The sequence below is a fragment of the Lactuca saligna genome, chromosome 4, assembly GCF_052625555.1.
Source record: "Lactuca saligna cultivar CGN05327 chromosome 4, ASM5262555v1, whole genome shotgun sequence".
NCBI classification, from domain to species: domain Eukaryota; kingdom Viridiplantae; phylum Streptophyta; class Magnoliopsida; order Asterales; family Asteraceae; genus Lactuca; species Lactuca saligna.
In genome coordinates this window covers 313,144,463-313,157,879 of record NC_136420.1, presented here as the reverse complement: position 1 = coordinate 313,157,879, position 13,417 = coordinate 313,144,463, and the positions used below count along the sequence as shown (strand labels likewise).

The 13,417-nt window shown below is 32.1% G+C and overlaps 2 protein-coding genes across 3 annotated transcripts; one reads left to right on the top strand and one right to left on the bottom strand.

Annotated features, from left to right (window-relative positions):
• Positions 1 to 923: 923 nt before the first annotated feature.
• LOC145043983 (U-box domain-containing protein) lies at positions 924 to 7,223 on the top strand. Its single transcript, XM_078992782.1, has 16 exons — positions 924 to 1,894; positions 2,010 to 2,214; positions 2,310 to 2,461; positions 2,569 to 2,791; positions 2,887 to 3,039; positions 3,254 to 3,457; positions 3,545 to 3,657; positions 3,755 to 3,872; positions 4,320 to 4,409; positions 4,487 to 4,690; positions 5,518 to 5,613; positions 5,688 to 5,810; positions 5,880 to 5,972; positions 6,055 to 6,219; positions 6,382 to 6,471; positions 6,904 to 7,223. Exons 1-16 carry the CDS (start codon positions 1,056 to 1,058, stop codon positions 7,081 to 7,083), a joined length of 3,048 nt encoding a protein of 1,015 aa, XP_078848908.1. The 5' UTR covers positions 924 to 1,055; the 3' UTR covers positions 7,084 to 7,223.
• Positions 7,224 to 10,303: 3,080 nt separating this feature from the next.
• On the bottom strand, positions 10,304 to 12,336 carry LOC145043982 (tRNA/rRNA methyltransferase (SpoU) family protein). Of its 2 annotated transcripts, none has more exons than XM_078992781.1 (6): positions 12,096 to 12,336; positions 11,530 to 12,007; positions 11,257 to 11,395; positions 11,101 to 11,162; positions 10,734 to 10,872; positions 10,304 to 10,584 (listed from the first exon to the last, which is right to left on the bottom strand). In XM_078992781.1, exons 1-6 carry the CDS (start codon positions 12,307 to 12,309, stop codon positions 10,459 to 10,461), a joined length of 1,158 nt encoding a protein of 385 aa, XP_078848907.1. In that variant the 5' UTR covers positions 12,310 to 12,336; the 3' UTR covers positions 10,304 to 10,458. The 2 variants fall into 2 exon arrangements, with proteins under 2 accessions (XP_078848907.1, XP_078848906.1); XM_078992780.1 differs by having other exon boundaries at positions 11,530 to 12,013; positions 12,096 to 12,335.
• Between the last annotated feature and the right edge of the window lie 1,081 nt (positions 12,337 to 13,417).

The following is a 13,417-nucleotide window of genomic DNA, read 5'->3' as shown; positions in this document are numbered from 1 at the left end:
GATAGGTTTATATAAAAACCTAATGGCATAAGGAAGTAGATTGGTATCATCCACTAATAGAAGTACATTTTGGTAATCTTTATCATCACCTATACCAACATCTACATCATCATCTTTACTGACATAGACATCATCATATTTACCAACATCATTGTTATGTGTGGGAATAACATTGTCACATATAACAACATTATCATCACCAACATACTTCTAGTGTTTCATGTACAACATATCCAAGATTTTGTGGTTATACCACATCGACATAATAAAAGGTGGTTGTAAAGATGTTTCACATACATCATATCCATGAGGATATTGATAAACACTTTGAGAGATAAATATACATATGTGATTGTTGCCACATCGAAACCTTTTTGATAGAATGATTTCCGCCAATAGTTGATTATTCCACTGCATTGCATTGGACGATTAGAGCATCTTCCACTAGATCACTGTCGGTATACATATGTCTGCTGGTTGAGACTTTATTAAAAAAAAATTCAAGTGTTTCAAGTCATTCTTACCGACTATTTATGTAACATATTTCAACGTGGGATGTTGGAAAAACATATTGATATTAGGTATGCTTTCTAAGCATGTCTTAAGTTTGACCAAATTTCATAAATCAGAATAAATTATATTCGACGGGAATTCTACATTATAGTTTTGAACAAAAATCATAAGATTTACCATTGCCTAACCGCCATGAACCAAAGAACCAAAGGGTATAAACAAAAATAACAAAAATAAAATACTCAATTGAAAATTTTGAAGACATGTATTTTGTGAAAGAAATGATACCAAATAATTGTTTGTGATTTTTGTATATACATCTTTATCTTTTTGTATGTAAAGTATTGTCTATTATGTTATTTATGTATATGTATATGTACATGTACATAAAGTCTACAGATACATACAAGTCTCCATTGGCTTGTTGACAATGGAGAAACAAAATTCTTAGAACTTTTTGTTGATCCTTCTTCTTTACCCATTCAAAATAATCAAAACTGCCCATTTTCCCGTCTTCAATCAAATCAATCAATTCTGAGACTATGGCGACGACCACCGCAAAACCGCAGCGATCGCCTGAGGAAATCGAGGACATAATCCTACGCAAAATTTTCCTTGTAACCCTAATAGATTCAATGGGGAACGATTCACGAGTTGTTTACTTGGAGATGACGGCAGCTGAGATTTTAAGCGAAGGCGGTGAACTGAGACTTTCTAGGGATGTGATGGAACGAGTTCTTGTTGATCGTCTATCAGGTAATTTCACTTCTGCGGAAACCCCTTTCCAGTACCTAGTTGGGATTTATCGTCGCGCATATGAAGAAGGGAAGAAAATCGCTAATATGAAAGATAAAACAGTTAGGGCTCAGATGGAGTTAGTTGTAAATCAAGCGAAGAAATTAGCAGTGTCCTATTGTAGAATTCACTTAGGTAACCCCGATATGTTCGCCGATTCCCAAAGAGATAAATCGAATGTTTCTCCATTGTTGCCTTTGATTTTCTCTGAAGTTTCTAGTTCCATTGATACTTTTGGTGGTGGTAGTAGTGGTGGTGCCTCTTCTCCTCCTGGTTTTTTGGATGAGTTGTTTAGGGATTCAGATTACGATTCCATGGAAACGATCTTGAAGCAGTTATATGAAGATTTGAGAGGGACTGTACTCAAGTGTTCTGCTCTTGGAAACTTTCAGCAGCCATTGAGGGCTTTAATGTACTTGATAAGTTTTCCAGTTGGTGCTAAAGCTTTGGTGAATCATCAATGGTGGATTCCCAAAGGTTTTTTCATAAATGGCCGTGCTATTGAGATGACAAGCATCTTGGGTCCTTTTTTTCATATCAGTGCTCTTCCTGATCAAAGTTTTTACAAGAGTCAGCCTGATGTTGGGTGAGTTTGATCTTGTTTTTCTATTTCCATGGCTATTATATGACTTACCTTTTCAAGTTTCCATCTGTTCTGTTAGATCATTTTTCTTTAACTTTCATATCCATGGAATATGCAGCGAGCAGTGTTTTATGGACTCATCAACAAGACGCCCTGCTGACCTTTTATCTTCATTTGCAACAATCAAATCTGTCATGAACAATCTATACGATGGATTGGCAGAAATTCTTAGGTCTCTTTTAAAGAACACAAACACACGAGAGAATGTGCTCCAATATATTGCAGAAGTAATCAATAAAAATGCATCAAGGGCTCATATCCAGGTTTAAAAAAAAAAAACTTTTTAGACCCTAAAGGCATAATTTATCTATCCAGGTGAAAGTTTTATTCATATTGGATAATTTTTTATTGGTGATAGGTTGATCCTATGTCTTCTGCAAGTTCAGGCATGTTTGTGAACCTTAGTGCTGTTATGCTTCGATTGTGTGAACCTTTCTTGGATGCAAATTCAACAAAGAAAGACAAAATTGACCCTAAATATGTCTTTTATGGTTCTCGTTTGGATTTCAAGTAAGATACTCTTTATCTACTGTAGATGTATCTTTTCTAAATAAGAAACGATTGAAACTAGAATCCCTCAATATGAATTTGATCATATGATTCTCAACTGAATACAGAGAACTAACTGCTCTTCATGCATCTTCGGAGGAAGTTACTGAATGGTTAAACAAAAACAAGCCAAACAATGAAGAAAACAGGCTGCTTCAATCTCAAGAAACAACAAGTTCTGGTCAACAAAGTCAAAGCTATTCATTTATTTGTGAATGTTTCTTTATGACTGCTCGGGTTCTAAATTTGGGTCTTCTGAAAGCTTTTTCAGACTTCAAGCATCTTGTCCAGGTATTCATTTCCTTAATCCCATGATTCAATTTCAAAGTACAATGTCCTTCCTAATAAGAAAAATAAAAAAAGTTCAATGCTTTATTTGGTTGCAGGATATTCAAAGAAGTGAAGATAGTTTAGCAACCTTGAAAACCATGCAAGAGCAAACACCTTCCCCTCGAGTGACACAGGAAATTGCTCGAATTGAGAAGGAAATCGAAACGTTAACACAGGAGAAATTATGTTATGAAGCTCAGATACTGAGGGTAAATTAGTCTTTTTCGTTTTTTTTCAGTTTTCAAATCTTTTCATGGTATATATCAATGTGAGAGGCCTTTGTTTGTCTTGATAAATGAGAAAAAGACATCACACTTGAAAACAAGGGCAAATCTGTAAATAGTTAGGACTTACTGGGAAAGTATTTATCAGATTGAGTAAAAAAGAAGTGATTGTGTTTTTTTTTTTTTTTTGTTAAAATAGGATGGAGGACTACTTCAACAGGCATTATCTTTCTATCAGTTAATGGTGGTTTGGTTAGTGAGTCGAATTGGTGGTTTCAAAATGCCTTTACCACAACCTTGCCCCATGGAATTTGCATGTATGCCTGAACACTTTGTGGAAGATGTTATGGAGTTGCTTATTTTTGCTTCTAGAATCCCTAGAGCTTTAGATGGTGTCAAATTGGTACTAAAAACAGATTCTTTTTTTATTAATTATCTTCTCTAGTCTCTCACTTTTGCGTTTTTTTTTTTTTTTTTTTTTTTTTGGCAGGATGATTTTATGAACTTTATTATAATGTTTATGGCAAGTCCAGAGTACATTAGGAACCCTTACCTAAGAGCCAAAATGGTTGAAGTCTTGAATTGTTGGATGCCTCGTAGGAGGTATTTATTTATTTTGATTGATTCTATCATGTTATGTTATTTGCTTACAAAGGGTATTTACGTCTTTTTACATGTGTGTGTGTGTGTGTTTGTGAAGTGGCTCATCTTCTGCTACCAGTACACTTTTTGAGGGGCACCAACTCTCTGTTCAGTATCTTGTGAAGAATCTTTTGAAACTCTATGTGGATATCGAGTTCACAGGATCCCACACTCAGGTGAGTAGTGATTATTATTTCAAATATTTTAAGAAATAGCAATGTCATCAAACTACAAAAACACTTTTTACTGTTATAATTTCTCTAGATTTTTCAAAACATCATGTTTTTATAAGACAAAGTTGAAAGTACAACAATGTTATATATATATAATATAGCTGTTTAGATATATTCCAAAGTACAAAGCCATTCTAATAAAAAAGTTAAAAGTACAATGATGCAATTAGAAGAAGCAAAAGAATTGTAATTTTAGCAATGTCATACAAATACAAAGCAACTTTAATTTAAAAAAAAAAAAAAAAAAAAAATCAAAATATCATGTATTCAAAATAGAATGTGTTAGTAGTAAAAAAAAGTAATGAGAAGAAATGAAATTTGGATTCTATAATAAAGGATTGAGTAAAAGTAGATTGCTATTTCTTATGATATTTGTTCACTGTTATGCAGTTTTATGACAAGTTTAACATCCGCCATAACATTGCTGAGCTTCTAGAATACCTTTGGCAAGTCCCTGTCCACCAAAATGCTTGGAAACAGGTAATTATTATTATTATTATTATTATAATTTTTAATCAACTCGTTATTAACTGTAACTGTTATTGAAAAAATTACAGATTGCGAAAGAAGAGGAAAAGGGTGTTTACTTGAACTTTTTGAACTTTTTAATCAACGATAGCATCTTTCTTCTTGATGAAAGTCTGAACAAGATTCTTGAGCTTAAAGAGCTTGAAGCTGAAATGGCTAACACAACTGAATGGGAACAAAGATCAGCACAAGAAAGACAGGAGAGAACTAGACTTTTCCACTCTCAAGAAAATGTCCGTCTTTTCTCCCTCTCTCTCTCTCTCTATATCCTTTCAAATATATTTTTAGGGGTATTTACGTCATTTTCTCAATTTAATACTTTTTTGACCATCTAAAAACACCATTTTTTTTTCTTCCTGTTTTGGGAAAAAAAACGCAATGTACAACCATTATTTTGTCTTTTCTCCCTTCTATCCTTCAAAATATGTACAAGGGTATTTTCGTCATTTTCTCGATTTACCCATTACTACTTTTTTGATCATCTAAAAGCACCACAAAATACCAAAAAACGCAATGTAGATTCATTGTCTTGTCAATTTAGCCGTTGACTTATTATTATTATTTTTTTTTATGTTTTGTCCCTGAATATAGTTGATTTTTGTGATTTTGATCCCAATAAGTATTCTCTTTCATTTTTGGTCCTTATCTGAGGTTTTTGTAACGTGTTTGGTCCATGTTCCTAGTGAAATTACTATTTTGGTCCCTTGGTATATGATTCTTGCAATTTTGATCCCAAAACAAAAAAAGTCATATTACCTGGAACAAGAACCAAAATGTTACAAAAACACCAAATAAGGATCAAAATTGCAATAAAAAACTTTTGTAGGACCAAATTTGCAAAAATCAGTTTTATACGCAGGGACCAAAAATGTAATTAACTCAAATCGATAATGTGGTGAAATGAAATATGTTGTTCCCTTTTGTACACATGTTATGGTCTAAATCGAATGACTACAGAAAATGATGAAAGTACAAGTCCAAGTTCTTTTTTTTGCAAATTTCCTAAATATTATTTGTATTATGAATATTTATTAAAAATAAAGTTTATGTATATATATAGATTATTAAGATTGACATGAAGTTAGCCATGGAAGATGTGAGCATGCTTGCTTTCACCACTGAGCAAATCACAGCCCCTTTCCTCTTACCCGAAATGGTAAACAACATAAAATCTCATTTCCACTTTATTAAATATAAACTTTTAATAATAACGATTTCTTTATTTTTCAGGTTGAAAGAGTTGGCAGTATGTTGAATTATTTCCTGTTACAGCTTGTGGGCCCTCAAAGAAAATCATTGAGCCTAAAAGATCCTGAAAAATACGAGTTTCGCCCAAAACAATTGCTTAAACAGGTTTTTCTTTTCTTTTATTAAATGATATAATATAATAAATATCTCATTATTTTTTTTGATATCTTGAAGATTGTCAACATATATGTCCATCTGGCAAGGGGCGATCACGAGAATATTTTCCCATCTGCCATTACAAAAGATGGACGTTCCTACAACGACCAGGTATTTTTTTTATTTAAAAAAAAAAATTATTACAAGATTTTATAAAAAATTATTTATTTATAAATTATAAATGTGCGTGCAGTTATTTACTGAAGCTGCAAATGTTCTTAGAAGAATCGGTGAAGATCCAAGAATGATACAGGCGTTTGATGATTTGGGTAAAAAAGCTAGATCTGCAGCATCAGAAGCCATGGATGCTGAAGCGATTTTGGGAGATATTCCAGATGAATTTCTTGATCCAATCCAGGTTAATATTGTCCTTTTACATATATATATATATATATATATATATATATATATATATATATATATATATATATATATATATATATATATATATATATATTTTTCTATTTATAAAAAAGAAAATACGTTTTGCTGACACAAATATAAATGTTGGAATCTGCAGTACACTCTGATGAAAGATCCAGTCATTTTACCATCTTCAAGAATCATAGTAGACAGACCCGTGATTCAGAGGCATCTTCTCAGTGACCCTGTAAATTTTTCTATCTTTATCTGGGAGGGGGGCATTTACGTCTTTTTTCACAAACGAGTTCAAAAGTTGCAATTTTTGTCCCATTGATATCCCCATTCCACTCAATGCATGCCAAACACAAGCTTTCTAGTGCTATTTTTGATGAGGGCATTTACGTCTTTTGCCCATATGAGAGAGAGAGAGAGAGACCCTGTTTTGTCTTTTTTTTTGTCCCATTTTCAGACTTTGAGTCACAGTCCAATGCATGCCAAACGCAATATCAAGGGCATTTACGTCTTTTGCACAAACAAGAAATCCATCTTTTTAGGTCGTGCAAATAAGTACATTTTTTTTTAATCTCATTGACATCAGTTTCAGTCTGAGTCTAATGCATGTCAAACGTATAGGAAAAAAGAATTTGTATTAATTTTTTTTATTTTTAAATTTTGGCAGACGGATCCGTTCAATCGATCACATCTTACACCGGACATGTTGATTCCAGACACGGAGTTGAAACAAAAAATAGAAGAATTTGTGAGGTCACAACAAAGGAAGCAAGAAGATCTGAGCATGCAAAGCAGCTCTAAATCTTCTATTCAATCACCAGATGCTACAAGGCCTTTAATTGATTGATTAGACTCTAGTTTTACACTTTGTAATTTCTTGTATCTATTAGCATCTCGTTCCTTGTTTGCTATTACTCACTCAAAACATTTTCTTTTTCTTAAAACAACTTGTAAAATTTTTAATATCATAGAAATTATCATGTTACATTTGATGTTGAGAACTAAACTAAGTTGCATTCACATTTTCGTATACTTGTGTGTTATGAGTGTTCATAATCATTGCTCCATTATTAAAGATCAAAATAAGCACAAACCCGATTATTTAAAGTTAGCCGAGTATCGATTGTGTTCTGATATCTTTCTTTTCTTTTTCAGATTGAAATGTTCTTTCCTATAAGTAGAGGAATGATACAATACTAAATTTAGTGTATTCATGACACCAAATGGATCCTTGATCCAAACAAGGAATAGAACCTTGATTCCTTGTCTGTATTGCATTACCAATAATTTGACTGGATGGATGATCTTTTAATGTTCTTATAGTGGAAGCTTGATGGGATCCAATGTTGAGAGAAATCTTGGTGAATATGGATGAATAAGTTTTATTAGAATGGGAGGCTGCTGTTCATCTGAGGTAAATTGTGAGCAGGTTGAACGTTAATCAAACTTCACATGAATAGATTCTTTAATAAGCTTTGACCTCAAACACATGAAAGTATAATAGGTCAAACTGAAATGAATAGATTCTTCAATAAGCTTTGACCTCAAACACATGAAAGTATAATAGGTCTGGTTTTCTTTATTTTAGGACTTCTTAAGATAATCTTGGAGTGTCTCTTCACAATAATGGATCTATTTTGCGTGTAGCAAGTTATGTTGACAACTTCATCCTAGAAGAGCAATGCAGTGACATAGGAGTTTCAACAATCATAGTTCTTTCAACTTTGATAAATCTACACCAAATTTAGTGAATAGGTTTAATGTGTCATTTATGGTCCTTTTAGTTTGAGTTTATATGTATTTTGTTTATTTGAGTTGTTTATCAGTTTCAAAGTAGGGATAATAACTTAAAAGGGTAGTATATTTTTGGATTTGTACACATTTAACCATTGAGTTATTTTGTTGTTCACATTTTCCCATTGAACTAGTTGAACAGTTCAAAAAACATACTTATGACCTGCTATGTGAGGTTTAAGCCAGTTTCCGACGTTCTTGTGAGCCGCGGCCAAACTCCGGTCATCTTCTCCGGCGAGTCTCTGGCCAGAAATCTAAAATTACTTGATTTTTAGATCAAGAACACACACACACACACAAAGATACTTCATCTTCATCGGTTCAAGAACACACACACACAGACTCTTCAACCTAGAAATCTATAGCAAATATGATGAACTCAAGAACATAAATCCATAAATCGTTTGAGTTCTTCATATTGTTGTTTATTTTCAGATCTGGTGAAGAATACACACACACACACTCTAAAGAACTCAAAACCATATTCGATAAAGAGCACAAACACAAACACAAACAAAAAAAGATTGATGTGTGTTTTTAGATTTGATGAAGAACAAGAACACATCTGATGAAGAATACAAACACAAACCCAAAAGTCATCTTTATCTGTTCAAGAACATACAAACACTCATGATTCTTAATTTCTTATATGAACTTGATTTTAGATTCGCGCTCAGTGTGTTCTTGAACAGAAATGGAAACGTGATTTTCGAGCTTCAAACTTTTCACATGAATACTTTAGGATTTGGTTTTTGGAAAGAAGATGAACACTCTTTTGGATTTGAAAAACGATTTCGGTTGAATCTAGCGACTTGGAAATCGAAAATAAAAAACTATAACTCAAAAACATAACTTCGGTAAGATCTTTTGATTTCTGGGAAGAAGATGAACACAGATACATCGATGAACTCGTTTTCTGATCTACTTGTTCTTGAAGATGGTCCGATCTAGGTTGAAGGATTTATAGGTTTATGATTTTTGGGTCGAAGGGTCTGAAGGGATGAACATGATTGTGTATGTGATTTCTGATCTAACAAACCCACCATACACACCGATTGAAGTGTCGGAGAATTTATTTTCAGATCTAACAAACACACACACTCACATACAAATTTGAAAACATTTCTGATGAACTCGTTTTTCAGATCTAGTTTTTCTTGAAGATGTTCAATATGGGTTGAAGGGGTTGAAGAATTTCTGGAGGAAAAACACATGAATCTAGGTTTTTTGTATCTATGTATGTGTTTTTGGTGGGAGACTCGCTGGAGAAAATGACCAAAGTCTCATCGGAACTCATAAGAACGTCAGAAACCGGCTAAACCTTTGATAAATGGTGATAAGAATATTTTTTAAACAATTTAACAAGTTCTATTAGAAAATGTGGACAAAAAAATAATCCAGTAATTAAATGTGTATAAACCTAAAAATATATTTACCCATTTAGGTCATTATCCCACCTTTCAAATTAATCATATTGTACCTTTACATTTTAATAAAGGTAATAATTATGTCATAGACGATTAATTGTGTTATAAATATCATTTTCTTTATCTAATAAAATGTTTGTTTTAATACATAACACTAATTCAAATTTATTATATTAAATGTAGATAATTTTGTTACATATCAACCTCTAATTAGTTTTAACATCTTGTGATATTTTTTTAAATAAATAATATCCACATGTTAATTTTTTTTTTAATTAAAAAGCCACATAATGCTTATGCTTATACATGTAAACTATCAAATGTAATAAATATTATAATTGCAATTAATATGTTTGATGTTTCTTATTTCAAATTTTAATTCCTTATTTCAAAATTTTATTTTTTATTATTTACATTTTAGTATTTTATTTTTTTATTCAACCTGTGTAATACATGAATTTTACACCTAGTTAATTATATACAAATTTGTTTATTTATAATTGTTTAATAATATAATTTTCTAAAGTAATTGTGGAAATAGATATAAGACAAATTTGTAAAAAAAAACAGTAAACTGAATATATACTATTAAAAATCTAAATAAATCAGGAAAAGAGAATATACTTCAAATAAAAAAAAATTCTGTAAAAAATGATCTTATGGTTGGAGATAAATCACCATTAATTTTGGCACAACTTCTTTGGTTATATCATACAAACAAATAATTAACAAAAAGGTAATTTATCTGTTCCTATAATTATTTATAACCTATTTTATATAAAACAAAAAAATAATTAAGCAAATTTGTCATTTAACATGTATACATTCTAACTACTATAAAAGATATATAAAAGAATAATTTCAATTCCATTCAAAATCCCGATCCATTATTGTCATAACCAAAAAAACAAAAAAAAATCCCAAAAGTACAAATGCTATAACTAAACAATTCTTTAAAGTACAATGCCTTAATAAGAACAATGTGTTCATTTATCAAAGTTTCATACACTTTTGACCTTACGCTTTGCATACTCATGTGCAATGCTCATTGAACTCCTACTATGCCTTAAAGAAAATTCCGCAAGCAATATTTGTTTTTCTTCTGATGTTAAATCACCATGACCACCCTTTACATGTTAAAAAACACACTTTCAGTATAGCAATATACTTTCAAAACCAATGCTTATAAGTCTACAATAACTAAAGTTAAAGGACCTTAAACGTTGATTTTGAAAGTAGGCGTCCTAAAATAGAAATTGATTAAAAAGATTCTTACCAAACGTGAAGTTCTATCACATACAGCATGGTGCATGAGGATTCCGGAAGCAACTGACACATTAAATGAATCCACCATTCCTTTCATCGGAATACTACAATGCATATCTGACATTTTCAAAGCTTCTTCACTAATCCCCCTGTTATATCAACAAATAGCAACCCACTCTCATTACTTTGCTTATTATAGTTATAACATCTTACTTTCTTTCACTTTTTTGTTGTTGATTGAGTTAAGGCCTAATCAGGCCTTAACTCAATCAGATCTGACTCAATTGTCATCTGACCGAGTCAGATCAGATCTAGTCTTTTACCAGATCCGGTAAAAGGCATATCAAACAGACCCTTAGTAATTCGTTAATTACTACCTGCCCTCATTTCCAACAACTATAGCAGTGGGACATGACCAATCCATATCATAGATAGAAACCTGTATTTTAAAATAAAATAAAAATAAAAACAATTTTATTTGTCTCATAAATGTGAATGAACCCTTTAGCTAAATGTATAAAATCCTTACTTACAGCTTCAATTCCCACGTGAGTTGTAGCAATGCGATAGCCACGTGACCTCAAAACTTGAAAGCATTCTTCAGGGGAATCCCAGAGCTCGATATCTAACCATTTCTCAGCTCCCATGCTAATATGGCGATGCTCTCTATACCTACATGTTGAAGATGAGAGGAATGGATAATGGATTCCAAAAACACAACAAATTCAAAGACTTTTTGTAAAGATTTCATCGATTGGTGAGTGCATAATGCATAAGTGATAAGTCACCTCAGATTGGGTTAACACCTTTTCCGGCTGTCAAGAGACACCACATGAACGGACTGAAACCCTAAAGCATCTGCTGACCGAAACACTGCAGAGACATTCCCGGGATCTGATAAACCCTCCACCACCATACACACGGAGTAGGTCCGATTGTTCACGACGTTCATGAACCTCTCCTTTCTGAGCTCCATTAAAGAAGGATCAACTGCATCCAACACTTCTCCGCTACTCAAATACGTGTTTCCAGATTTGAATTTGTCGAGGTAAGGAAACCAGCGGTTTGATTGTGGTTCAGTCCTCCGTTCCATCTTCATGAAGCTGGCAACGTCGTCGTTTGTGTTTCTCCGTAACAGATCTCTAACTGAAATTCGTTTACTTTCTTCTTCTTCTTCTTCCTCCTCAACAAATGTACAGCTATCTTCGGTCGATTCAATCGAAACGGAAGCTTGAATGGATCCATATGATCTTGAGGAATGCCGGTATGTTTTAAGCTTAAACCCTAAACCTTCGAATTGAAGTGTTTCATAGGCACATAAGAGGATAATTTTCACATGAAGCATAACAATTGAGAAAACATTGAGATTCACCTGGACTTTGAGAGAGAAGACGGTGGCGGGGGAAATGCGAAGACGGAGTACACGTTGCGATGCGTGTTGTACTGAAGTCTAAGCAAGAGAGAGAATACCGGAGAAGGAATTTACAGGCGCTCATGTTTGTGTTTGAGTGTGTGGTCTCGGCGGTGAGGATGACGGCGGAGTGAGAGGATAAACGGATACTGATCGGTGGTGGTGGTGGCGACATAAGATAATAGAGATGACAGTAATGGTATATTGCAAAACGCTCACTATAATACTTCTTGGTATGCATATTTGGTCCTTGAGTTTTAAACTTAAACATGTTTAGTACATAATAAACTTTTATGATGCTATGACATTTGTAAACATTGATAATGTATACATAACACACTACTTATGGAAACTCAAAAAATAAATACAAAAAATATTTATGGATAAAATGATAGCGACGGTAGAGATGAAAACCTCAATCATTTACTATCAACAATATTGTATTATATTATGTGAACTGGTACTGTCGTATTCATACGTAACAGAATAAAATGTGTAAATATGTTTATTTTATTGTCAACATGTTATTTCTCCAATGTAGCAAGTGTTGTGATATTTGATGAACTCTTAATCCACAAATATGAGTAATATTGCATCAAACTCCAAATACTAGAGCATCACCATAGACTCTTTTCAAACCCTTTTTAATTGTTGAACACAAAATACTTGATTATTAGAATACTAAGTATCAATAATTTTTTTAAATCAAGAAAATGTGAAGATTGCTTAGAAATGAGCTAAATATGAGAAATAATACTTTACTTTCCAACAAAATTATTACAACGTTGCATATTGGGTTTTTTTTATTATTAAAACTTATGGTTACATTTGAAAAGCTTATTCATTAATAGCAATGTGTAACATTTAATCTTTCTAAATTGGTTACCTTATCGTTGTAATTGATAAAATTTCCAAAATACAATATCCTAATAAAAAGATAGAATTATATAATGTTATGATAATAAGGAAAATAAATAATAAGGAAAATCTCAAAAAAAAAGTTGTTGAGTTTTATTCAAAACTTAGTTAAATAAAAAAAAATTAAAAAAAAAAAACAAAAAAAAAACGGCAACGAATATTTTAAAATTTTGAATAAATATAAAACTATTGTATTCCCACCCATGATTATTTTATATGAACATGAAATGGTAAAATACAACATATAATGATTAAAGAAATTATACTTTGATTCTTTTGGAAGGTTGAAAGTTGATAAAGTGATGACGAGAATACAAAAGATAGCTCATCTAGAAGTATCCACCAATAATTCTCGAATTAACTTA